This window comes from Andrographis paniculata, unplaced genomic scaffold (assembly GCF_009805555.1).
Source record: "Andrographis paniculata isolate CXL003 unplaced genomic scaffold, ASM980555v1 Contig34END, whole genome shotgun sequence".
Lineage (NCBI taxonomy): Eukaryota > Viridiplantae > Streptophyta > Magnoliopsida > Lamiales > Acanthaceae > Andrographis > Andrographis paniculata.
The window spans coordinates 5,188,581-5,213,277 of record NW_026137567.1 but is presented as its reverse complement, the minus strand read 5'-3'; the positions used below and the strand labels follow the sequence as shown (position 1 = coordinate 5,213,277).

Sequence of the window (24,697 nt, the reverse complement as noted above, 5' to 3'; positions counted from 1 at the left end):
AGGAGCGACTGACCAGTGGGGAGGACCCATGTGGCGCCACGTGGAAGGAAATGATTGGAGGCCTCGAAAGGCCCACTTACCCGCCTTCAGTATTCTGAATTATTCCTTTTTATCTCTCACTCACTCCCACGCCTCTCTTCCTTTTCTTTCCTTTAGCTTCACAAATTCCGCGCACACAATAAATAACCAACGAATTTTATTCCATTATCATCCATCCCCAAATCACGAAACCCTAATTTGAGCGTCGTCAATGGCAACACTGCAGAAATTCAAGCTCTTAGCCACGCAGTGCGCCGTCGCCGCCAGCCCTACCAGAAGCCCCTCCGCCAGTCCGGTAATCCACCTCCGCCGGAGGAAGACTCTCCGAATGCTGCTCTTTCGCGGCGGAGGTGGCAGCGGCCGGAGGCAGCTGCCTTCGCCGCAACGCCCCACGGATCGGAAGGCGAGCTCGCCGGAGAATGGAAAGGAGCTTCTCGTTAGCAATAAGCTCAAGGATTTGTTCGTCTCGTCGCCGCCTCCGGCGATGGGGGAGCAGCTCTCCGAAAATGTGAGAGGAGGATTGCCACCGTCGCCGAGCGGCGGCGACTTCCAGAGAGGCGTCCCCCGCCCTCTCCGGCCGCTGTCGGCTACGCTTCGCCAGCGCCTACTCCGACGAGCTTTTCGCCCTGTCCTCGTCGGCATACCGGAGTAACTGCTTTTAACCATATCAATCTTCTGTACGGATACTTAGAATTGATTCACATGTCAATATTTATATTTATATATATATATTCTCTTTAATCATAAATTTAGTACACTTTTTAATTTCCCCCTAATCATTCACCATTTTATAAAAATCTACAAGATATACAACAACCACATAAATACTGTACATTTTGTCATTTGCTGAGCATAAGACAAAATTAAAGTGACACTTCCATTGCAAAATATATTTCTTTTTCTAATAAATAAAATCCAAAATGGTTTCTGTAGATGCTGCAGACACAAGCAAGAACAATTATGACACTTGCTTTCTTTTATTTTATTCTTTTCCCCAGTGTATATTATTATTATAATCACTTTTCGACATCATCGTGAATTCCCAGCCGTCCGATCATATATATGTTTCTTTAACCTACAAGCCAAGCAACACATCTTTCTTTATTTAGGTGCCGTACATAATTAAATGATTTTAGCATTGATTTTTTTTTTCCAGATATGTAAAAATTGTGGGTTAGCTCAGGACAGGACCAGTTATCATGAAAAGATGTCTGTTGCAATGTGGTCGTAAATTAGGGCATATTTTATGGTAATTTCATTAAAATATGACCTACAACTCTAAGAACGTGACGTGACCATACTATTCTATTCTGTCCCCACTTTGAATTGTCCAATCTCTCTAATGCATCTTTCTACATTCCTTTATTTCCTTGGCATTCAATAATTATCTTCTTCACTATTAATTCTTTGTAGAGTGTTAATTTAATTATCAAATATGTGCAAAATTAATCCTCACTTCACACAAGCTATTGTAATGTCGCATGCGTTAATATACATAGAGACATTTTTTACAATTTGGGATTAAAAATTCAACCAAATAAGCAACAATTATAATATGAGAATCGTACACAAGAGCTAGTGAAATATTTACGTGACACAGATATAACAAATTTTCAAAGGATCACTTAGATCCAAACATCTTACCTGTCCAACTTCATTGCCCACTTCATCGTCTCCGGAGCCGCCACCGGAGGATTCGATTCGATTCAACTGCAGGAGGAAAATGAAAAACATAGCATGATCTGGTGAGAAAGGTTTCAGCATACCTGACCACTGCACACAGCAAATTTATTGCAAGATCCATCTGGTAAGCAAGTTTCCAGTCAATTTGTTGAGGGATGATAACAAGTGCTGTAATTGTGCTCGATCAGGCGGGTCGTAAGCATAGAATGGTTTGCCTGCCATTGCATTGATCGGCATCAAGTTTTCGCCTGCAGCTATTGTCAAACAAAGTTTTCACAATTAGTTTTGGTTGAAGAATAAAAGTTTTTGGCTTTTCGAGCCAGATTATGCCGCCTTTGTTCATTATACAGTATTACTACAATCATCGAGTAATTGTGGAGAAATTTGTGATATAATCACGATACATACAAGCATACCTTGAGGGAGGAAGCTATCAGTTATGACTCAGCACCGTGAAAGATTCGACCCAAAGAGAATTACAGCATCTATGTGGAAAAGGCTGTTTATCGGCTTCTGCAGTCAATTCATCTTCTTTAAAAGCTCGGCCTGAGAATTTGGGCAGATAAAGAAATTAAATTTCTATAGAAGTTAGTATCAGTCGAGATTAGAAAGTAGTAGTATGTATGCACACCAGTTTGCATTTCAGATCACTGATTGCCTGTTCTTTTTGGCTGGCGAAGAACTTTAGCGACTGCCGAACAGGAAACGTAATTTACATCCATTTAAGTCGAAACAAAGAAAAGAAATGACCAAAATGTATATATGATCGATAACTAAAATTTACTTACTCCAAATCTTTGGATCTCGAGTGACCTAGATAAAGCCTCTCGTTTACTCAACAAATTAGGTGCTGCTAACTTCGGGCGCTTGTAGTTTTTTCCACGATAAACGATTATAGCATGCCCTTCTTTAAGTTTAACAACCGAAACCAAGATCCCACCAGTTTCTGTCTCGAGACGTCTTGCCGTGTACATGACCTGTGAAAAGGTTCTCTGCATTGTAATCACTTTAACGATTTCCTTGTGCTTCCAGTGCTGATGTATTCCTTCTATGACACCATCATAGATCCCACGTCGGCCTGAAGCCAAGAGAAAGTTATCGTAGAAGAATCAAGCATCACAAGATAGGCGTGTATAGAAATTAGATAAACTAATTATGGCGTAAAAGAAAAGAAATCGAGAAACAAACAACATTAAGTGTTCCTTTGTATAGTAAGCTTACCAAGGACTAAGCTGCTATCGATCTTTAAGCCCATCTGCCGCATGCAGGCCCTCTCCTCATCCGAGATTATTTCTGGATCTGGATCTTTATCAGAGGATTTTGTCGAATTTTTAAGTTTCTCTAAGATTTTAGCTGATTTTCGCATCTTCTTCTTCAGCTGCAAGGCAACAGATAGGTTATACCGATCTTGTGACATCAAAAGGCAATCTAAAATCAAGTCTTACAAAAGAAAGCCTTCGCTGATGAACTTTGAGTTCCTTTTCTAATCTTTCCTTTTCTGCCTGGACTCCAACTTCAGCCTCAGTCTTCCCTTTGTCCAAATTCCGGCTTTCAGAAATAACACTACGGAATTCTGACAAAGTACCAACGATTCCAGGGTTTAGTGTGTGTTCATCACTTATAGGAAAGGCTTTGCTTGCTTTTAGTCGTGCAGCTTCTTCTTGGAGCTGGCATCTTGTCAGCTCTATCTCTCGTTCAGCTACAACTTTTGCGACTTCAGAGGGAAGGAAGTCCTTGCCTCGATAGAGAATTATCAAGTACTTGTTTCGCAATAAAAGAACTCCACCAGTAAGCTTCTGTAGAAGCAAAAAAGATGCAGACATTCATCACTTTCCTTGTAAAAAAGAAACAAGAATGCTCAATTCAACATTACAACCAATCCATGCTTGTTTCAGCACAACCACATGCTTATGAAATCAGGTAAGCCAGATATTGTACAAACTAATTTACACGAAAACTAAAACCTACAGTCTAACCCATAATCAGCTTGATATGAAGCTATATTAAAAATCTCATTGCAATAAGTTATTGAAAATATAACAGCAGAGAGCACAATGACACTTCCATTTAGTAAATTAGCAAACTAAGAAGTACTAACAATTTCTTTTCGGAGAAAAAAGTGAAAATCTCGCCTACAGTTATAAGCCCCTATAGAAAAGACAGGTTATATATAGAAACACATGAAGTTAGCAAGAGATTCACACACGTTAGTGGACTCAGTGGTCACATAAAAGCCACAGTTCTAACAATAAAGGGACAATCACAAATAAAGAAAATCTCATCAAATTTGTATCTGACATGCCTTAAGCTCATATGCCATTGACTCATTGTCTGTATTCGGAATCCCCCATTTCAAAGCAATCTTTGCTATATGACACTTCTCCCACATTTTAATAATGGCTGCAGCCAATCCTTGTAGCTTCCAATTTCTTCCTTCAGAAACTCAAAACACAAGTCAGTCAGAACTAAATACAACATTGAAAAGCTAGCAATTTTTCCCGACAAGAAAACATGATATTAAAAATGCAAACATACCAAGAACAAAATGTGTTGGTAAAGGATGAGCAAGCTTTCTCAAATATGTAAGCTCGGCATCCGTCAGTTTTGATCTAGTAGAAGGTGGGCATAGCCTAAAAGGTGTCTTGAACCCAGGAACAGTTTCTGGAAGTAAATCGGCATCAACAGGCAAAGGCTTTGACATCCACCAATCAACAAAACGAGGGCCTAGCCCATCCAACAACCTATCAGCTTCCCTTTCATATAGTGATACAGTGTGCAGTCTTTCCGAAAGACAATATTTTCCATCAGCCATTTCATCTAGACTACCGTCAACAGAACCTTCCCTGGTAACATTTGTAGCATTTTGGAAATTCATAGGGGAGTAAGCACTCTTCTTATTATCAATACAGTTCCGGTCAATAATACTGGCATGATTTACACCTGCCTGATAATTACATCCTCTATAAACTGCAAGAAAATCTTTGTTTCTCCAAACAACAACCCCTCCGGTCTTCATCTGCTTAGAAACATAAAAGTATGTTCAGTGCCCAAAATATTTTACAGGAAGGACATCAAATAGGACAGCTCAAGGTTGATGCCAACTAAGAATGCATACTTTAATGTTCTTATCAACCTTTTTTTTTTCAGGAAAATGATAAGGAAACTTCATTAAAGGCAGAGAGACAGTGCAAATTAAAGCATGACATGTACAGAGGGGACTATACAAAAGAAACCATTAGCCAGATAGGGAAAAAAAAAAGACCAAATAATAGTTCTTTGTATCCCAAGAGAAAGCATAAAGTCATTGGATAATACTTTTTCAATCTATCAGATTAGTAGCTGAATATCTTGTCGCGTAAAGTTGGATCATTCTATTTGGAATGTTCGATATCTGGCGAATGATTCAACAAGAACTCCAATGAAAATGTATGACACTATCCATTCTACTTCTCCATCAAACTTCATACAAGCTATTTTCACATTAAAATGGGACCTGAAACTAACAATAACCCTCACATGGATTTCGTCAAGCATCAAAGCAAAGCAATGCCGATTTCAAAATTATAGGAAATCAAATCCAACATATAGAAGATACAAATTAATGTAATCTTTTTTATATTTGATATTGCACGACAGGTTAATAAAAACCAGACCTCAACTATTTCTCGAGCTCTTCTCATATTGCGGCACAAGGGAACATCAAAATTAATCAAGGCAAGCTCATCATTCCTCCAAATAAAACGAACTTGATCAACAACAGCTTGAGTTACCCCAGCTTTCTTAACCTTTACCCACTTCTTTATCGTTGCAGCCTCACCCTTCAATCTGTCAAGCAGGACTCCATCTAGACTCAACTCAGCAGCTGTCACTACTTTCTCTGGTCTCACCCTCGGAATCACCATCTTTTCATTCCTTTTCCATGGCCATTGTGTAATTCCCCCTTCACTCTTAATCTCCGTAAAAGGAATATTAAATTCACTTCTCTCCAAATCATCCTGCGCTTCTTCAGAAATTTCATCAAGTTTCGTACGGCGGTTATAATCGGCATTTCCACAGAGATCTCCTGGCGCGAATTTGAAGTTAGCACTCTCTTGCGTTTCTCCGATTTCTTCGGAATTAAGAGTTCCTTGAAGTTTCTCAATGCCTTTCAAGATTTGCTTCATTGCTATCCTGCCTCTGCCACCTCCCACTTTTCCCGTCAATGCCACATCTGGAGAACTGTGATTTTTGTTAGTGGTGAAATCCTTTTTCTTTCTCCTTCTCGAAAAATCTACAACCTCATTCGGCTTAACAAGCAGTGGTTCATTCATCCATGGGGCGGTGGGGGCCTTAATTCTGGAACTTGAATGTGGATTCGGCTGTGAGGGTTTTGTATAAACATCTTGGCTGTCGAATTCAACAGTTCGACTGTCTGCGCCATTACTGCCACTAGCAGAAACGCTAGAACACGATATCAAACTAAAATTGGAAGGACTTAAGGAGATGAAATGGAATTGATTTTTTTTCGAATTGGCAGGAAAAGGAGAAATGGCAAGAGACAAATAAGAAAGAAAAGGAGAAGTAGACATTGGCTACTAACTATACAAACAATAACTACCAAAGACGTAGATGATATCGTTATTTTCCCCCCGTAGCAGAAACAAAGCAGCGCTGCAAGGCTGCGGCGGCGGAATTACCGAATTTCGCGCCCGGCGGCGGCGTGAGTCGGAGTCGGAGATAGGAGATTGCAGAAGCGCAATTTATCTGATTCTGATTCCGCAGATATTTTCTATTCTACGCAAAAAAGAATAATATAGAAAATAATTGAAGTAAAGGAAAACTAACGGCGTCAGTGCGCCGTCTGAAAGTCGCATTGTTTCCAATGATATCGCACTTCTTTTTAAACGTGTACGTTTATGAATTTATTTTGTTTTCATCTATAAAAATAATTAGTGTGCCGCACGATTTAAATTATTAAAGTTATATCGTATAAACAATTTATTATAAAAATATAAATAAAATATATAAATATAAGTTAGTTTGTTAGATTAAGCTTTTGGATATTTTTTCACAATACTTTTTTATTAAAAAAAAAAAAAATCTTTCTAATTTTGATAATATATATGTATATCTAATATCCTCCATAATTCTTGATTTTAATTTAATTAAATTGCAGTTCTAATATCACTACTTTAGGTTTTCATTCATAAATGGGATGAAATTTCCATTATGCTATAATTTTATTTGCAAGATTTAATTTTATTTGCAAGCTATCAGATTCCGAGAATTTACCAAGTGCGCATTCTAGGAATAGCAATGGTAGAGTTCCCATGTTATATATATAACAATCCTAAGATCATGAGTTCTAACAATCCTGTAACTTTTACTTTTACATCAAAATACTATCTTTCCTCGTTCTTCATATCCAACATTATCCACCAAAATTGAGAAAAAAATGAGCAATAATTATACCATGGTTAAGCACTTATCTTCAGATAAAATGGCTGCCAACGCAATGTTCTAACTGACCTTAGCTTTACACACAGAAAATGGATCTAAAAAGCATTATAGCATTTGATTCCAATTCATAACAGCCAAGTGCTTTGGGAGGGGAAAGAACTAACCTGTCTGTTTGTTCTTGCACTCAATTTTCTTTAGAAGAAACTTAAGATTGGAAACATGACAACATGTAAATACATCTGAAGCACATACGAGAGAGGAAAGTTGCGAACCATGAGCGCGGTTTACATCTTCTTGGCTTTGTCTTCCATTGGATCACGGAGAGTTCCAAACATCCAGTCCATCCACACGGTGTAGTGGCCATAATTATGACGATATGTGGTGTGATGAATGGTATGGTAACCCGCACCCATGACAGGCCATATCTTGCCGTGTATGCAGTCGTGAATGTTGGCAGTCCATACAGCCTCTATGAACAATAGAGCAACGTGAGTTGTGTAATGCATTGGCACGATGAAGAGAACTATGACATGGGGCAGCGCCTGCAGTATGCCGTCCAGTGGGTGGAAAGCCAGACCTAATTGAAAAGGAAAAAACTCAAATTAGACAAGGTTGCTTACGATATTTGGAGCTAAAAGGCACATGATCAATGGAAAGAATTTAATGCTTGTTATGGTAAGCGAAATGCCGTGCATAATAATATAGACTGGCTTGAATGATGGATCTAGAAATCTAAATCGCAATTGGGATTAAGAGGCACAAGCAATAAACCTATTTTTTGAACCTGAAGTACTCGACAAAATGATAACCCCATGAGAAATCAGGACTTTTGTCGATATTCCAGACAAGTTATTCAGAAATCGGCACAAATATTCAAACACAATTATGTTTGCATGCTAAGATTCACTCCTATATACTACATTATTGTTTAAACATAGCTCGCGCATTTTATTAATGCAAATATACAACCAAGTCCAATTTCTACCATCATCTTTATACTAAACACATGCTTTGATGAAGAAAGACTACTTCTAAACCTTCAAGGAGTTATTCGAAACAAAGGTCAAAAACATTTAACACCAACGATATATTAGGAAAGTGCAAAAAGCGACAAATATTCAGTTGGGAAACGAGATTTGGGAATGCAACTGTTGGGAGGGAGAAGACAAAAAAAGTTTACTTTCATTGTCGGCTTCAACATCAACTTACAAGTGTAATGATTTAACAAGAAAACGTATCAACAAACAAGATCAGTCGTATTTTTAGTTTTCCTCATTGGAACTATCCACTGCAGATGCAATCCCACCAAGCCAAAAAAGTATTTGTCAAAGTAAAATATCAAGTAATGCCATGCACGCCATCAGAAACACCGAACAATTGCCATTGCTTTAAAGAGAAGGCATCAAGAAACAAGAAGAAATTACCAGCAAACGGAGAAAGAGTATTCTGCTTGTTGTAGATGTGGTGTGTGACATGAAGATACTTATAGAGCGGCTTTATGTCATGTAACTCCCTGTGCATCCAGTAAATTCCGAACTCCACAATTATAAGATAGATACACAGATATAAAAGGTAAGCTGCCAAACCAACATCGCTTATCCTCGAAAAGCATTTAGTCCATCCTTGTTCAACCATGTATTCCGAGATCGATGGGAGAGCACAGTACCACGGCATTGCTTTCATGGCAACTCCTATCTGCAAAAGCATGGCTTTGTTCGAAGGAATCTCATCTGCAATCAAACCAGCTACCAGTTCAAATTTAAATGTAAACTATACCTAAAACTCAGAGCATCTGATGAACAGATCGAATCCTGTTACAGTTTTTGATAAAGTAACTTTTGATTTACAAATTATTTGAGGAATTCAGAGGATCTAAACCCTTCTCACATAAAAATGGATGCAATTGCAAAGGTAATGTCAAAAATTAAAGATCCATATACCAAAAACGGCGAAATGCAAACCTAAACACCAGACACAAAGTCGAGTCGAATTGCGAAACTATAGCACTATTCTCCAAACTAAGCACGCCTAACGAAGAATAGAAATAGAAAATCGGCACGAGTGAAATCCAACATCCGCATCAGAATGCAATATGAAAATTGAAATCGGGCAGCAAGAAAGGAGAAAAATTAAGCAATGCAAAGTTTAAGGTACATGCCTTTAGGGACATAGACGTTGCGCTTCAAGAAGTAAATGTAAAAACACCATAAGAAACCAGATATAAAATAGAGCAAGGTGCCGCCGATGTAGTTCCGGAGCCAGCTTTGGTAGAAGTGAGGGAGTTGGACCCACCACTTTTCCGGCAGCGTCGATCCGAGAACGATGTCGTTGTACCATGATGATTCTTCCACGAACAGATTCAAGTAATCGTCCATCGCGGCCAGTCGGAATCGGGGTTCCGGCGTCGACGGGCTGGCAATCTCCGGCAAAGAATGCGGTGTACAGATCGACGAAAGAATAATATCTGACGGTGGCGGAGATACTCAGATACAGATGGAGATACAGATGGAGATGAGTGCTGTGATTGATGTGACCACTCAATTTAATCTAATAATTAAGGCCTTCCTTTCTTTTTGTTAAAATAATTGGCTGTGACTTGACGGTTCTATATGGCTGTAGTGTAAAATTAAAATAATCATAAAATGTTGATTTTATTTTTTTTAATTGTGGTTTATTCATATTTTGTTAATATAATTATATATTTTTAATTTATAATTATTTTTTATTAATATTTTATTTAAATATTTTAAATATTTATATTTATAATATTACGTACATATTATCCTGAATGAAATAAATAATAAATTTTAAAATTAAAATTTATTTTATCTATAATATTAAAGTAATTTTTTTTATTATTTAAACTAGAGCTGACAATGGATCGATTCATGTCGGTTGAATATTTTTAAACGGGTTAAATTATTCAATTCTAATCCGACCCGTTTATTATGGTGTCGAGTTTGAGTTGACTCGTGTTGACCAGTATACATTATTAAGTCGAATTTCTTGATTCAAATTAGATAATTTTTGTTATGTTGTCGTGTTATGTTAGTTTTTATTGGTTTGAGCGCAAATTAGATTGAATGATTTAAAATTGAATCACATATACAATAAATATATTAATTAATATTAAATATTATAATCAGGTTGTCGTATCGGGTTCGAGTTGAGATTTGAGAGTCTCAACCCTAACCCGACCCGTTTACTATCGTTTCGGGTTCGTGTCAACCCGTATACATAAACGGGTTGAAATATTTGACCCAAACTCAAATATTTTGTATCTGGTCAGTTTTTGCCAACTCTAATTTAAACAATTACATTAATTTTAGGTATACATTGATGTTCTCTCCATCTACACATAAAGTACACAATAATTGTTGACGCGGTGTTTAAAAAATAATAGTATTTTAATTATAATAGGCAATTAACAATAATGTAATGACATTTTTGTTATTATTTTTTAGCGTGAAAGTAATAATGTGATGTAAAATAGGGGTATTTGAAAAAAAATGAGGTATTTATGAAATGTTTACTTTGTAATTGGACGTCCCAAAATAGAAATATGTATATTTTCTAATTGGATCGAGGGAATATATAGTATTTCCTTCGTCCCAAAATCATAGCGATGAACACGTGAATTAAGAAATAATAGTATTATATTGATAGCGAAGTAAAAGTATTTCTACAATTCTTAATTATTTATTAATTATACAATACTTAAAACTCAGTGTCTAAACAAAATAAGACAGATTGAAATAGTATTAAATTTATATTTTAACAAAAAATCAATGTATTACTGTGTTGATGTAATTTTTCAACAAAAATAAAGTAAAATTCAAAGATATAGAAAATATCCTTAAACTTGATTAATTAGTGCCTGAGATTAGGAATCTCTAAACACTGTATGGTACAGAAAATAAACTGGAAAATAAAAGACTGAAATTTAAAGTGGTGATCCCCAAATCTGACTTTGTTTTGTTGAAGTTGATTGAAGATCCCTTTTCAGAATAAATCTGAATCCTTAAATAGCCTTTGAAGAAAACGGTTTGAACCGCCGTCTGGTCGGTTACAGCAACCGTTGTCAACCGACCATCAAAATCTCCTCAATTGACACGTGTTACAACTTCCTTCAACCTCCCCAAACCTCTCACGCCTTAAACCGTCCCAGAAATGCCATTCGCCCGACCTAAGTGCTACCCGACCAATCCAGAGACTAACTGGTCGCCGGACCGAACGATTTATTGGTCGCCCCATCAAGCGACCAACATCTGATTTCCCCATACGATTCAATGGTCGCCCCAACCAGGCGACCGCCATCGGGTCTCTTGCCCGACCACGTATCGTCCGTCTCATTCTTCTTCGCCCGACTTCACTTGGTCCGAACTTCGTATCAGCCGCCCTCCGTCTTTGACCGACTTTAATTGGTCCGACCACGGACCAACCAAATGTGGTCCCGACCACGGACCAACCGACCGGCTCTATTTGCCTTATCTCTTTAGAAGGACAGACTGTCCTCTGGACAGACCTCCGCATCTGTCCGCACCTCTTCCTTGCCCGACCTTTCTCTTGACAAACCTTCGCGTCTGCCCGACTTCGTCTTTCACCCGATCTACGGTTTACCCGACTTGGGTACACCTTTTTTCAGACTCCGCCCGACCTTTCTTCCTTCCCGATCCTTGCATCTGTCCGATTGCACCCGACTTCTGGGTCATTTAACTTATATCCAGACCCGTCCAGAATCCCACTGCAATTATTTATTATTATTATTATTTTTGTGCGTAACATATTGTTTTTTATTTATTTCATTTTTTTATCAAAACTTTTAGTAAATTTATCATAATATTTTAATTTTATTTTTTACATATTTATTTTTATATTAAAATGCTACTATTATTTTTAAATATCTACATACAAATAAAATAAATAAAAGTCCAAATTGTAGTGAATATAGTCCGAATTATCTTCTTTTAAAAAGATTATACTCTATTAATTTGTATTACAAATATATTGAATATAATTTTCTTCGTGATGTAACAAATGTGTTAGAATTAGAATATACTCGACACATAATTAAACTGATAGTATTTGATAAAGAATTAAAATAAAATAATTGCTTCATAAATCTAAAAATCAAGGGGTAAACCCTAGAATCGACGGTCCAATTTTCATCAACGGCCGAATAGCACTCGGCCAGAACTTCCTAGCGAAAAGGAAGCACAAATTGGTCTTTTCCCCATTGTATTCACATTCAGACCCGACCCGGATCCAATTCAGCAGCTCACCATTGACATCGATCCACCCGAACTTTTTCGGGTGGGGCCCGCCCCGCGACCAGTCGACCCACGTGACGCTCCGGTTAGAGTTCATCGCCGGAAAGAGGACATTGAGCAGCGTCGGCAGGTAGTGCTCGTCGCTGTAGCAAGGCGGGAGGCAGAGCTGGCGGAAGAGGTCGTAGTACTTCCGGTCGGCGACGATCTTCACGGCGAGGTCGCGGTGGACCTCGAACCACTGGGAGCCCTTCCGCCACTGGTCGATAGAGATCGCCGGCGACATCTGGTTGTTGTAGCGGCCACGGCCTGATTTCCTCGGGTCGTCGAAGGATCCGACGAAGCTCCGGTTGGTTCCCATGAGGTAGCCGTAGACCGTCGTGAAATTGAAAACCGGGATGCACGAGTCGGAGAGGAGCACGAACCGCCGGTTCGATGGGTCGAGCAGGGCGTTGGCCAGTAGCCTCCTCTCGGCGTCGATCATCGATATCGTGCCCCATTGCACCGCCTGCACATACATATATACATATATATAGATACAAAATTGATTTGATTTGATAAATTAGAGAGAGAGAGAGAGAGAGAGAGAGAGAGACCTGGGTGGGGATGCGGCGGGCATGGAAGGGGGAGGAAGGAGGGAAGGAGTAATTGAAGGAGGGGTGGGGGTGGACGTAGATGGAGTAGTAGCCATGGTGGCCATGGAAGAAGCTCTCCCAGAAAGGGGAGAGGGGCAATGGGCCAGGAGTGAGGAACATGAAGGCGATTTTAGGGTTTGAATTATTGTTAACTACTTTGGAAGCCACGGTAAGCAACACATCGTCGGGCATGTCGTGCATCAAGATGGAATCCATTGATGATGTCTGATTGATCTGATTGGGGTTGGAAGTCCAATTAGAAGTGAGGAGGCTGTGATTTGATGGAGGAGGGAGGTGCTGGGAGAAGAAGAAGATCTGGATGGGGAAGGAGAAGGTTGTGAGGACGAAGGTGGCGACGACGCCGGCGGAGACGCCGACGAGCAGCAGAAACAGGTGTAATAATCGGAGGAGACGTGGTTTTGAAACCTTAAAGATCATCGTCCCGATCGAGTACTAGGAAGAATTAAGGTTATTGGTTGATTATGGATGGGTGGATTGAACGATAGAGGAGGTCTTCTCAGATGCTATTAGACAAATTAACGTTGCCATTATACACACACTCTCTCTCTCTCTCTCTCTCTAAAACTGTTTGATCAAGACTCAAAGACTTCAAACGTAAGTTTTGGGGTTTTGCATGTGCTAGCTAGCTGCTGTATGTATATATATATATATATACATCACTGTCTTCATTTGTCCTCACTACTTTGCTTGAGAAGAACAGTTGTAGAGAATTAAAAGTCAAATCATGATTTTGGAGAAAGAGAGAGAGTAATATGATGGCCCTGTCCTGGTTTTGGAGTTGACCTCGAAATCTAGGACTTGGAAATTGTTTTGAGTACGATGAAAGAACCTTATACAAAATAAAAGTCAACTCGGTATGTCCTCCCGCCTTGTCGAACTTACTTTCCAGTCTATTATCGGCTGGTTTTTTACTACATGAATTTTGTGGGTTTTTTATAAATATATAAATATATATTTTTTACAAAATATTAAATTAAATATTATTTTAATATAAATTTTAAACCAAATCTTTTTTGATCAAAATCCAAAAAAAACCCTTAAAATAAGATTATTAGACAGGGAACAATATAGGGTTAGCTATATTAATAAGACATTAACAATACTATTTCATCGATGTAGACTAATACGCGTTCATTGACAAGCTGTTGGACCAATTTTCTAGGCTTTATTTTGATAAAGATTTTTGAGAATTTTCAAAATTCTAAAAATATATATATATACTCTATTCGTTTCAAAATTATAGTTCTATTTTGTCATTTTTGTATGGTCAAAACAATAATTTATTTTCATTTTTTATAACAAATTTTTTATTTTTTTACAAAATTATCACTATTTTTTTCACAATAATCAGATAAAATAAGAGTATTTTTATCTTTTAAAAATATTTTTACACTCATTATCAATATAATATTATTATTTCTTAATTTTAGTATCAATCTCAAATATCTCTATTGTATTGAGACGAAGAAAATATATATAATAATTGTTCTTTCATACTTTCCTGTACATTTTTCCAAAAAAATTAATACACTACACATATTTATTATTTTTATATTCTCTACATATTTTTTTATACCTTACATAAAAACAAATTTATTTAAAATTAGTAGTGTCATTTATTTAAAAAATATATATATATCAATGTAAAGTGTATACAGTAGAAAATATGGTCCATTAAGAATCCTTCAAAAGTGGTCCGGCCCAAATTAAATAGGTCTAACCAAACTGCAATTAACGGTAGCTATATATATTAGTTTTAATTTTATTTTATTTTTATTTCTGAACGTTAAAAGAAAGAAGGTCGAAATTATGGAGGCAATGGAGAGAGGAATCGAAGAGGATGCGGCGGATCGAAGAAGAGAATCAGCGATCGCGTCCGCGGCTTCTTTACGTCCCAATTTCAAGCCGAGACGTGGTTTATCAGAGGCGCAACTCTCTAAATTTCAGGTGAGTTCCACAATTCAACATAAACCCTAACACAACAGGATTTGGGGGAGGAAATTGGTGGTGTGAAACAGCGGGGGCATTCACTATCGGCTGTGGCTTTGGTTAGTTAGAAAAAGTTGTAGATGAGAAACAGAGGTGCTATGAATTAAATTAGTTTCAAAAACCTATTCGAATCCTGCCACTTTATACATATGAGATTAGCCTTGATCTGAATTTGAGTTCAGCTGTTTAGCTCCCTCGTTTACTATGTTCTCGAAATTGGTTGTTCATCAATTCAATTTAGTTGGCGTTTCAGGAAGAATCCTCTGTAGCAGCTTATTCTGTTTGAATTTTTTTAGGAATTGCACAAAAGACGCTTACAAATCAAAGCCAAATCCAAAGCACACAAAAGGGCCAAAGGTGTGTCAATTGATCATATATGTGCCTCGCTTTATTTTATTTTTTATTTTAATGATTGCTGTTGACATTGTTGTAACTATGGAGGATTAGATGACGGGAAAAGCAAGTTGCAGAAAAATACCATGGAAGGTGAGAGTGTTAATGACCAAGAACCAAGTGAATCCTCAGGGGATCCTGGCAATGGCGATCATTCAGTGTTGGAAAAAAGAGTGAAGGATCATTCCTCATTCATGGAAGGACAAGAAGACAATGGCGATCTAGCTACAGCAAGAAGGCGCCAAAAGTTGTATTGGGGGTATTGTATATTCCAACTTTAGTTACAATAATGATCTATTTCACTACACCATAATGTCTACACTAAGAAATGAAGTCAAATAAGAAAACTGAGACAATCTCTATTTTCTAACATTAGAGGGAGACTAGCAACTTTATTGGCAGCTGTGGTGTTCTGAGTATTAACACTTTCTTGAAAATTTTCCAGGCTTGACACCAAGGAACGCTGGGAACGGAAGTCTAATATGTGATGGTATATACCAGCATTGATGGCATGCTGTGAGTTCTGGCATTTGGAGGGGGAACCATGGCTGTGAGACTTGAGATTAACCGTTGGGATGTGTCCTCTTTAGCAACTTGACAACATTGGTATGTGATTCAATACCTTTATGGTGTTTCCAGAGCAATCTGTGTTTCCAGAGCAATCTACAGTAAGTCACGGTAGATTGCTCTGGAAACACCATAAAGGTATTGAATCACATAGCAATGTTGTCAAGTTGGATCTTATGGTCACCATGGGAGATGATGTTGAGGCAATCCATGGCTTAGCTATTACAGCCAGTTTGGATTAGTTTGATCAGCGTTTGTGCCTTTAGGCATCAAACTTTATGTTCCATGTGGTTATTTTCTTTTTTAAGGCCTAATTTGTTTAGTTATTTTTTGAGAGTGTTTAGTTATGGGAAATAGGTGTACAAAGACTGAGATTATAGCACTGATTGTTTCGAATCAAATTTTGTGTTGAACGGTGAAATTCTAAAATGGATCAAAACCCTAAGAATATCTAGAGATGGCAATGGATAGAGGTAGACCGATATCTCACCCGGACCTATCCATTTATTTGGAATCATTTGGATATTGGGTCGGATATAAGTCGGATCTTTAATAAATTTTTTCTGGTTGGTCGGGTCAAGACAATATTGGTGAAGATTTATATTTGTTTTATATATATTTTTAATTTATTTTTTTAATAAATAAAAAAAATTTTAGATAAGTTGGTCGAGTCAAGCTCGAATTTTTTTTAATTTGGCAGGTTGACAGGAACATCCCGATAGGATCCAGGTACATATGGATCTGGGTACATTAAGGTATGAATAGATCTTGGATCTGGGTACATTAGGGTCTGAATAGATCTTGAATCCAGTGATATACATATGGGTAGGGTCTTGGGTTTATACCCGACCCATTGCCATCTCTAACAATATCGGAAAAGAAAGCCCAAGACATGTTGAAAACATGTTCAGATAAGGTGCACACATACAGAACATAAAATAAGATCATCTTATTTGCAAGATTAAATATCATTTGAAAAGTCAGTCCAAGTTCAAGACAGAATCTAACATGCATCAAACTGTACCAATGCACCTCAAGATGGTGTGCCATGCAGAAAGAGAGAGAGGGAGGCTCAGCAAAGCTATAAAGTTATACCTGACTGGAAGGATGGCCGTTGTGTGGATTATTCTAACATGATGCCAAAATTATGTCCTTCAGACTTCATGATGCTGAGCTCAATGCTCGTTCTATCTCCTCCAAGGATCTCCCCTTTGTTTCAACAACATTGCCTGCTATGTACACAACTGCTAGAGCGCAAACAGATGCGAATCCCAGGTAGACAGTACTGATCCCGAACTTAGTTACAACACTCAAGAAATAGAGGCCAATCACAAAGTTTGATATCTGTGCAAGCCAGAAAAAATAGGTTGGAATAGATAACAGATAGCATTCAACCACTTGAGAAACTTCTTGTTAAGATAAACTCAACTGATTTAAAATACTAAAATTGACTACAATTGACCCGTTATATATCTACACAGTAAAGAAGTAATTGCCATGGCCGCCCTACACCGCATTAGCAACTAGAATGTGACAATTCAAACCAGTAAGTCTTCAATTTTCATTCATGCAAAGACACCCAATAATGGTACATATTAGCATGTAATTTTTCCTATTATGAAATCCTTGGGACTTTTACTTTTTTGAACCTTTTCTATTTTTTTGTATTATGTCCTCAAAGGCCATAATATGAAATAATTCAACGCTGCAATAATTTTAAAGGGCCAAAATATGTAAAAGCTTTGCTTACCCAATGAGTGCCCAACGACAATGCAACTGCTTTAGCTCTAACTCTAGATGCAAAAATCTCGGGAAGTAGAAGAGCAGGCACTGGGCCAGCACCAAGAGAAAAGGATAATACATAACTGCAAAAGGAAACATAAGTGTAATTCAGCATTAGAAAAGCTTATCGCTTTGCTGATACTGGAGAGATGCCAACAATCAACACTTACAGAACAGTTCCAACAACAGCAAGTGTGCCTGAGTATGGTGCCAGGGCCTTCCATGTGAAAGTTAATGAAAGTAGCAACATTGAAGCAGCCTTCGCAGAGAAAATTAAGCCATCAATAGAAAAGAAGGAAAACATATACACAAGAATCAACGAAACAATAAAAACATAATAATGTATGTACACATTCAGAGTTTTAAGTCATAATCTCAACCAATAGCAAAAAATTGGGTAGGTGGAGGTTAAAAGTAAGGAGATGTTAAGGGTTTCACACTATAACTTGGCTTGCACTATGAACTAGGTTAAAATCTATTTAGATTTCTAAGATAGAACGACATGATTAAATGCAGAAGATAGATAACAAGAATAACTATTTTAGCTAAAGTAGAAACTAGGAGCATTAAGTAGACGAAACCCCATGATAAATCTACTGACTGAAGAAATCATTGTAATATGTGTACTGTAAGCGAAAGCATATCAAATAAGTTCGATGGAATTTTCGAAACTGGTAGATTAAACAGTACCATCCCAGCAAAGCTTGTCAGCAAAAGGCTTTTCCGTCCTTGCCTATCCATCAGTGAGGATGCAACAGTTGTGCCTTAAAGAGATAAGGGAAAACACTTGAATGACCAATTGAAGCCAGCATTTTCTTATAACCTTCAGAAATAAAACTGACCAAAAACATTTGCAGCCCCAACCAGAGCACTGGCAGCAACATCAGATGTAATTCCAGCACTACGGAAGACCGAAGTGGAATAGTATACAACAGCATTTATCCCAGCAAACTGCTGGAATAAAAAGAGGGCTGCACCTACGCTTACCACTGCAAAACAATATGGAATGCTAACTTCAGGCAGCCAAAATATGCAGCACAACAGTTTGAACTTGTGAGTTTAAGAATTGCTTCAGTCAATTATATATTATAATTGATAATTAGTAATGCTCAGGTTAGATATGATTTTATACAAGAGGCTTTTGAAATAAAATTAGGCAGTCCAGGTTCTCAAGAACCCAATAAAGGAGGAATCACAACTTTGAGATGAATGAAATCAAATGCATTCACACTTGTTCCTCATAAGCATACTTTGATAATATATGCACATATTAATATATATATATATATCAAGTCATATGAGGCCAGAAAAAGGACTTGAGTAACACAAGATATACCTTTCCAGTAGCGGCTGCTGAAAAGATCAAACCATCCAGCTTCAGGTTCAGAAGAACCTTGGCTTGCTGCATTCAAATCATCCATAACCTCTGCAACTTTTTCTTTTCCATATAGCCTTTTAACTGATAGTTCAGCATCAGAAATTCTCCCTTGCTGAAAATGCAATGTGAAGCTTATCAATTATGACAAAGAAAAGTCACCCTACATGCATATTACATTTTAAGCAAAGGGAAATAAGCATAGTGAATTTGGAGCAGCAGCAAAGTAGGTTGACAACAAACCTGATAAAGCCAACGTGGGCTTTCAGGAGAAAATGCCATTCCAAGTGCTAGCAAAACAGATGGAATAACTGCAATGCCAAACATTGTCCTCCACCTGAATTTAAAAAATAAAAAAGTAAAAAATATTATCGAGATATTTGCAGATAAATGAAACTGCTAATCAAAACATACTGTATTTAAAAAGTCAATAATTTTGGCACTGCAACAGTAAGAAATTATATAAAATTATAAGTTTCTAAGTTATCGACATAATGAAAAGTATACCTAATCAGCAACAACATAGATGCAACCCTAGTTTTATTTCAGTTTGAAGGATATTCTAGATGTTGGATTTCTGTGTCACAAAAATATTAGACGAGTTTTTATGAACAATAATAGCATATGTGGACCCCAGACTCAGGATCCAAGCACTGCAGACACTGACATGTATGAGATTACTTGATTCCAAGTTGAGATACATGAACACACAAACATGTATACTCTACATTATAGGTTTGCAATAATCCGCAGGAAAATCATACTGTAACTTTTTGCTGGAAATTGTTGGGAGAGTGTCATACAAAGTAAATCCATAGCATGTGCAGGTCCTTTTTTACAAAAAAAAAAAAAAAAAACAACCTGAACATAAAAATTGCCATTAAAGTGTCATCCAAAATTTACAAGAAAAGGAAATATATATATATATATATCATATAGAAGGGCGTCATCAATAAATTTAATTTACCAAAAGATCAGTTGTAAAATAGCATAAACCACGAACCCACAAGCAATTTCCAAAAACAAAGAAAAAGATGTTGGAATGACTGCCATTTATACATGTCAACCTCACCAGACAAGAAACTGATGTGTTATCTTCATGCGAACCAAAATGGTAAATTTATCACACATGTTAGTTACTGATTCATGTGACTTTGCCATATTTTACTCACAGATGAACACCAGATTTCTGTACAGACCTTTATTTAATTTTACAAAGACTCCAAAAGGGGATTTGGCACTAACATCATGTTAATAACAAATTGTTCGGGTAGAAATTACCATAGAGGATTCTGAGCTAAAGGCAAACCAGCAACTAATGCTGCTAGGATCCCAACACATATGAATAGTTGATTGACTGATCCAAGTGTACCACGGATTTCTGTTGGTGAAATCTGATGTTACAGGGGTGAGAGGCATGTTACAGTGTTAGTATTTGTCAAGTAATAAAGTACACATAAGTAGTGCTGAATAGGTACCTCGGATATGTAAAGTGGCACAATAGCAGAAGATATACCAATTCCAATGCCAGCAAGTAATCGGCCAATTATCATAGTCTGTACACTTTGAGCTGTTGCACTGTAAATGAAGCAGCTTAGAGCAGCTTTCCCAATTTTATTGAAGAGAACCACATGGTTATATCAGAGTATGTACCAAAGAAATGTTCCAACTGCCAGAGGAATTGCATCCAATATAAAAGTCTTTGTTCGCCCAAATTGATCAGCCAAGGAACCCCCAGTAAATGAACCAACAGTGGCGCCAGCAAGAAGTGTGCTAACCACCCACCCTATGCATAAAATGAATTGGACAATGCATGTTAAGAAAATTGGGTTTTCAAGGAGGAAATATATTAAATGTAGTACAAATGTAATCCCTTTACAGAATAATGAAGTTTAAAGGAATAAGTAGAATGGGGGAGAAAAGGATCTCCGCATTATTGTTCGAATAGAATGGTCTTTATAAGCACAAGGAAAGAACATAAAATTATACTGAGTAAACAAAAGAAGATGATTAATCAAGCTTAAGAGAGATTATATGATTGTTTTTGCGAGATCTGTTTCATAAGTTTACAACTCAGAAATCACTAATTTATGATCAATAGTGTGCTTTTCTTTTCGTTTTTTTTTTTTTTTTTGTCTAGTGCAGAATACTCCAGCAACTCCACTTCCTTTATAAACCAGACGGAACCTAAGGTTGCATCTTGGAGTTCAATCACAAGTTACCTTGCAGCACAGTGTTTTCAGCTATCCCAAGATCCTTAGCAAGGTACTCTAGAGCTCCGTTAACCACCCTGAACAACACAAGCAAAATAAACATTAATGAACAAGCTTCAGACTTCCCAAAAGGCCAGCTAAACATGAATATCAAGGAAAAACTATTCCATAAAGAATCTTATAAACATGAAAAGAAGACAAATAAAATGCCTACCCCAGATGATACCCAAATAGAATTGCTCCTAGACAAGCAACTCCAACATATGGAAGAACTGATGCAGATGATTTCACTTGAATTTTGTTGGGTGCAATGTCTTCAACATCTCCTTCTGTTGCCCAAAGTATAAACAGATATTGTCATTTCAAGCTTGCATAGTGCATGTTCGGCTTAACAGTAAAGCTAACACTTAAATTGCAATATAGAACCATAAGGTTAACACTAGAAGAACCTTCAACCAACTTTACAAGAGAAACTTTATTTATGGCACTTGCAGTAATTTAGTAAGAGAACAACAGATTCACACTTGCATCATGCAGCCAGGGACACAGAGGACGTAAACACACCAAAAGACAAAATCCAAGAATGCAATAAACAATAGTCTGACTAACTGGTTGCTAATTTTTAGGAATCACTTGCAATATCTTGCCCACAATCCCTGCTCTTTAGCGCACATTGAAATCACCCACTCCATAATCTACCAAAGTAAAATCTGTGTGCGGGGGCAAGCGCACGCGGCGTGTTCATTGACAATAACTAAAAGGAAATTTTGAAGCTCCCATGGGCTATAATGTCAGCAGTCACAGCTGCTCAATACAAACAGTGAATGATATAAAGCTTCAGGCAAAACGAAAAATAGAAATTATTCGATAGAATACCGACCATAAGCTTGAGCCCTGACTGTTCTCGCCATCGCCAACGATCCAGACATACTTCGAGCCCGACCCGTAGCTCTCATTGAACGGGAGCCGATGCTAAATCCCAAACAATTATTCCCCTTATTCACTCGAAGATCGCAGCTCGCAACCGCAAAACTGTGTTTCCGCAAATCACCCGTCCTTCGCAAGAGCCTAGGACCGCAGAGGCCAGAGGCCGACGGCGATTTGGTAGCATATATGATAGACTCCATCCTTTTCCGCCACTTATACCGTCAACGCTTAAATTAGAATACAAAAAGTCAAGGAGCGTACAAATTAACATAAAGATGGCAGGAGAAAAATGGCACGGCGGCGGTTCCGACGGAATCAGTACGGAAATACATCGGCGCATCAACCACATGCTCGAAATGTAATAGATTACTTAATCGCAAACTACATCAACATCATTGCAGTAAAAGGAGAAGAAATATGCATCGATCCAACAAAACAATCGAGACTCAAAATCAATGCAAGTTAAGGAAAAAGAAAAAATTACTAGTGTGCCGGCGGTGCGAGTGGAGAGTGGTCAGTGCAGTTCAGCAGAAAAGTAGAGAGGTTTCTCCTCCGTGCGTGCGGTGGCGGTGGGGACTTGGAGGGGTCCGGACGACGAGTAATGGTAACAAAATTTACAACTGTGTCTGTGTGTCCTTACAGTTGGGTGGATATTGCAACGCTGCTGACTATGCTTCCGATCTATCTTTATAATTAATAAATTGTGTTTGTTTGTACTATGGGCGTTTTATTTTTTATTTTTTATTTTTTATTTTTGAAATATAATTTTTTATATTTATAAAACTATTGTTGCACAGCAATAGATTATACTATATGGAATATAATTTATTAAAAAAATTATTATTAATATGAATAGATATATGATAATTAATTGAAAAACAAGTTAAGGATAATGTCTATAATGGTTTCTGGAACTTTCTGTTTTTATGGATTTGGATTGAATTTCCACGTTTTAAATTGACGTCCGGAATTAGGGTGTGTTTTGTTATTTATTTATTGGCATAGCTGTAATTTACCAAGCTTGCATGTCATGATTGAGTTCGATTCCTTAGCTAATCAAGATACGAGCTGAATTTTTTATGAATTCCATTTTTATTTTTTTAGCAATTTTCTTATTTGTGTGAGACTCGCTAAGAGAATTTTTTATTTTATTTTTAAATATAATTTTTAAAAATATATATTTACTTATTAAATATAAAAATATTAATTTATTTTTTTTAATAAATATTGTAGAACGTTCGCGAAATAACAAACTAAAATTTATGTTTGTATTCGATTCGTTTAACTTAACAAATGAGCAAGATTTTGATACTATTTTAAATGATGTAAATGACGGATACCTAAAATTTTAAGCCATTAGAATATGAATCACCACGACCAATGTCCAATGCCACCAAGTCCACTTCACCATCTAACCGGGCTCTGATACCACTTTGGGACTGGGCCAACTCAATACTAGTATGATATTGTCCGCTTTGGGCTGAGCCACACAAATTTGTTTTTGGATATCCTCCAAAAGGCCTCATCCCAGTGGAGTTCACGTGGGACTTATAAAGTGTGTAATTTTCTTCGCAACTTCCAATGTGAAACTTGAGTTTGCACCCCAACAAAAACGAGCTCAAAAGCCCAATATTGTATATCGTCAACGAGATCCCGTGAAATTCATCTAAGGAACAAACTATATTTAAGACATATCGACAGAATACATAGAAAAAAAAAAAAAAAAAAAAAAAAAAAAAAAAAGAGATAATAAGATTTCCAAGCTTAAAAAAAGATGGATGAGGGTATAGTTTAACGGTGAAGTCTTCCACTCTTTCACCTTTATGTCGTAAGATTAAAGATAACTAATTAGTCTAATTAAAATTTAAAAAATTATAAAATATAAAATTTAAATGAAAATTAAAATACATAATCATTTTTCAAAATAAAAAAAATGACATGTTACGTAGAACGAACAGTGATAACAATGTAACTGAAAATGATGCTTTAATATTTATTATTATTATTTGTTTTAAATGATGCTAAAGTGCTGTAGAAAATTCAATCTAATTGTATTAAATTAATTATAAAATTAAAAAAAAAAAAGAAAAAGAAAAAGGGTAATAACAGGTTTTTATATGGTAAAATGTTGTGTGCAATCAGATATTCAAATTCGTGCCTGTGAATTAATTTATATATTCAATGACGACTTTTGTCTCCTCGCAGCAATGAAAAAAAACGCGCCTTTGAGCATAATTGACAACTTCAGAGTTAGGAAGAATATATATTTGAATTAATCAAATTAATTACTAGAATCATTTTTTACTATAATTGACCGTACAATGAATATAATTTAAAAATGAACTATTTATCAGGATGACATATATA

General features: G+C 36.9%; 6 protein-coding genes across 10 annotated transcripts; 2 read left to right on the top strand and 4 right to left on the bottom strand.

Annotated features, from left to right (window-relative positions):
* Positions 1–250: 250 nt before the first annotated feature.
* On the top strand, positions 251–691 carry LOC127248928 (uncharacterized). The gene has a single exon (XM_051271513.1). The coding sequence runs from the start codon at positions 251–253 to the stop codon at positions 689–691; it is 441 nt and encodes a 146-aa protein (XP_051127470.1).
* Positions 561–6,497, bottom strand: LOC127248926 (chloroplastic group IIA intron splicing facilitator CRS1, chloroplastic). 4 transcript variants are annotated; one of them, XM_051271507.1, is made up of 10 exons: positions 5,376–6,497; positions 4,258–4,738; positions 4,025–4,155; positions 3,168–3,518; positions 2,944–3,100; positions 2,511–2,800; positions 2,354–2,413; positions 2,139–2,268; positions 1,684–1,976; positions 561–691 (listed from the first exon to the last, which is right to left on the bottom strand). In XM_051271507.1, exons 1-8 carry the CDS (start codon positions 6,288–6,290, stop codon positions 2,242–2,244), a joined length of 2,412 nt encoding a protein of 803 aa, XP_051127464.1. In that variant the 5' UTR covers positions 6,291–6,497; the 3' UTR covers positions 561–691; positions 1,684–1,976; positions 2,139–2,241. The 4 variants fall into 4 exon arrangements, with proteins under 4 accessions (XP_051127464.1, XP_051127462.1, XP_051127465.1 ...); XM_051271505.1 differs by having other exon boundaries at positions 609–714; XM_051271508.1 differs by having other exon boundaries at positions 609–714; positions 1,684–1,937.
* A 678-nt stretch (positions 6,498–7,175) lies between these two features.
* On the bottom strand, positions 7,176–9,706 carry LOC127248380 (delta(7)-sterol-C5(6)-desaturase-like). The gene is made up of 3 exons (XM_051270692.1): positions 9,320–9,706; positions 8,586–8,891; positions 7,176–7,738 (listed from the first exon to the last, which is right to left on the bottom strand). The coding sequence occupies exons 1-3, from the start codon at positions 9,534–9,536 to the stop codon at positions 7,446–7,448; spliced, it is 816 nt and encodes a 271-aa protein (XP_051126649.1). The 5' UTR covers positions 9,537–9,706; the 3' UTR covers positions 7,176–7,445.
* Positions 9,707–12,208: 2,502 nt separating this feature from the next.
* Positions 12,209–14,358, bottom strand: LOC127248768 (glycosyltransferase BC10). The gene is made up of 2 exons (XM_051271285.1): positions 13,025–14,358; positions 12,209–12,936 (listed from the first exon to the last, which is right to left on the bottom strand). Exons 1-2 carry the CDS (start codon positions 13,499–13,501, stop codon positions 12,292–12,294), a joined length of 1,122 nt encoding a protein of 373 aa, XP_051127242.1. The 5' UTR covers positions 13,502–14,358; the 3' UTR covers positions 12,209–12,291.
* A 485-nt stretch (positions 14,359–14,843) lies between these two features.
* Positions 14,844–16,517, top strand: LOC127248613 (uncharacterized). 2 transcript variants are annotated; one of them, XM_051271051.1, is made up of 4 exons: positions 14,844–15,031; positions 15,370–15,430; positions 15,515–15,725; positions 15,912–16,517. In XM_051271051.1, the coding sequence occupies exons 1-4, from the start codon at positions 14,894–14,896 to the stop codon at positions 15,952–15,954; spliced, it is 453 nt and encodes a 150-aa protein (XP_051127008.1). In that variant the 5' UTR covers positions 14,844–14,893; the 3' UTR covers positions 15,955–16,517. The 2 variants fall into 2 exon arrangements, with proteins under 2 accessions (XP_051127008.1, XP_051127009.1); XM_051271052.1 differs by having other exon boundaries at positions 14,848–15,031; positions 15,521–15,725.
* Positions 16,518–16,962: 445 nt separating this feature from the next.
* LOC127248612 (plastidic glucose transporter 4) lies at positions 16,963–22,990 on the bottom strand. The gene is made up of 14 exons (XM_051271050.1): positions 22,815–22,990; positions 22,284–22,557; positions 21,618–21,732; positions 21,413–21,480; positions 20,844–20,976; positions 20,669–20,768; positions 20,472–20,584; positions 19,434–19,527; positions 19,152–19,305; positions 18,658–18,804; positions 18,506–18,579; positions 17,986–18,074; positions 17,784–17,898; positions 16,963–17,377 (listed from the first exon to the last, which is right to left on the bottom strand). Exons 2-14 carry the CDS (start codon positions 22,528–22,530, stop codon positions 17,195–17,197), a joined length of 1,632 nt encoding a protein of 543 aa, XP_051127007.1. The 5' UTR covers positions 22,531–22,557; positions 22,815–22,990; the 3' UTR covers positions 16,963–17,194.
* Positions 22,991–24,697: the final 1,707 nt, after the last annotated feature.

Excerpts from the sequence above, each read along its gene's own strand:
- LOC127248613 (XM_051271051.1), top strand. The coding sequence starts at position 14,894 with ATGGAGGCAATGGAGAGAGGAATCGAAGAGGATGCGGCGGATCGAAGA. Across the intron at positions 15,032-15,369 it reads CGCAACTCTCTAAATTTCAG|GAATTGCACAAAAGACGCTT; the intron begins GTGAGTTCCACA and ends GAATTTTTTTAG. Across the intron at positions 15,431-15,514 it reads AGCACACAAAAGGGCCAAAG|GATTAGATGACGGGAAAAGC; the intron begins GTGTGTCAATTG and ends GTAACTATGGAG.
- LOC127248926 (XM_051271507.1), bottom strand. The coding sequence starts at position 6,290 with ATGTCTACTTCTCCTTTTCTTTCTTATTTGTCTCTTGCCATTTCTCCT. Across the intron at positions 2,801-2,943 it reads CGATAGCAGCTTAGTCCTTG|GCCGACGTGGGATCTATGAT; the intron begins GTAAGCTTACTA and ends TCTTGGCTTCAG. Across the intron at positions 2,269-2,353 it reads GTGATCTGAAATGCAAACTG|GCCGAGCTTTTAAAGAAGAT; the intron begins GTGTGCATACAT and ends CCAAATTCTCAG.
- LOC127248612 (XM_051271050.1), bottom strand. The coding sequence starts at position 22,530 with ATGGAGTCTATCATATATGCTACCAAATCGCCGTCGGCCTCTGGCCTC. Across the intron at positions 21,481-21,617 it reads CTATTTGGGTATCATCTGGG|GGTGGTTAACGGAGCTCTAG; the intron begins GTAGGCATTTTA and ends TGTGTTGTTCAG. Across the intron at positions 20,977-21,412 it reads TGAAAACACTGTGCTGCAAG|GGTGGGTGGTTAGCACACTT; the intron begins GTAACTTGTGAT and ends TTTTATGCATAG.
- LOC127248928 (XM_051271513.1), top strand. The coding sequence starts at position 251 with ATGGCAACACTGCAGAAATTCAAGCTCTTAGCCACGCAGTGCGCCGTC.
- LOC127248768 (XM_051271285.1), bottom strand. The coding sequence starts at position 13,501 with ATGATCTTTAAGGTTTCAAAACCACGTCTCCTCCGATTATTACACCTG. Across the intron at positions 12,937-13,024 it reads CCCGCCGCATCCCCACCCAG|GCGGTGCAATGGGGCACGAT; the intron begins GTCTCTCTCTCT and ends ATGTATGTGCAG.
- LOC127248380 (XM_051270692.1), bottom strand. The coding sequence starts at position 9,536 with ATGGACGATTACTTGAATCTGTTCGTGGAAGAATCATCATGGTACAAC. Across the intron at positions 8,892-9,319 it reads CAACGTCTATGTCCCTAAAG|ATGAGATTCCTTCGAACAAA; the intron begins GCATGTACCTTA and ends GTTTGATTGCAG. Across the intron at positions 7,739-8,585 it reads TACTCTTTCTCCGTTTGCTG|GTCTGGCTTTCCACCCACTG; the intron begins GTAATTTCTTCT and ends CTTTTCAATTAG.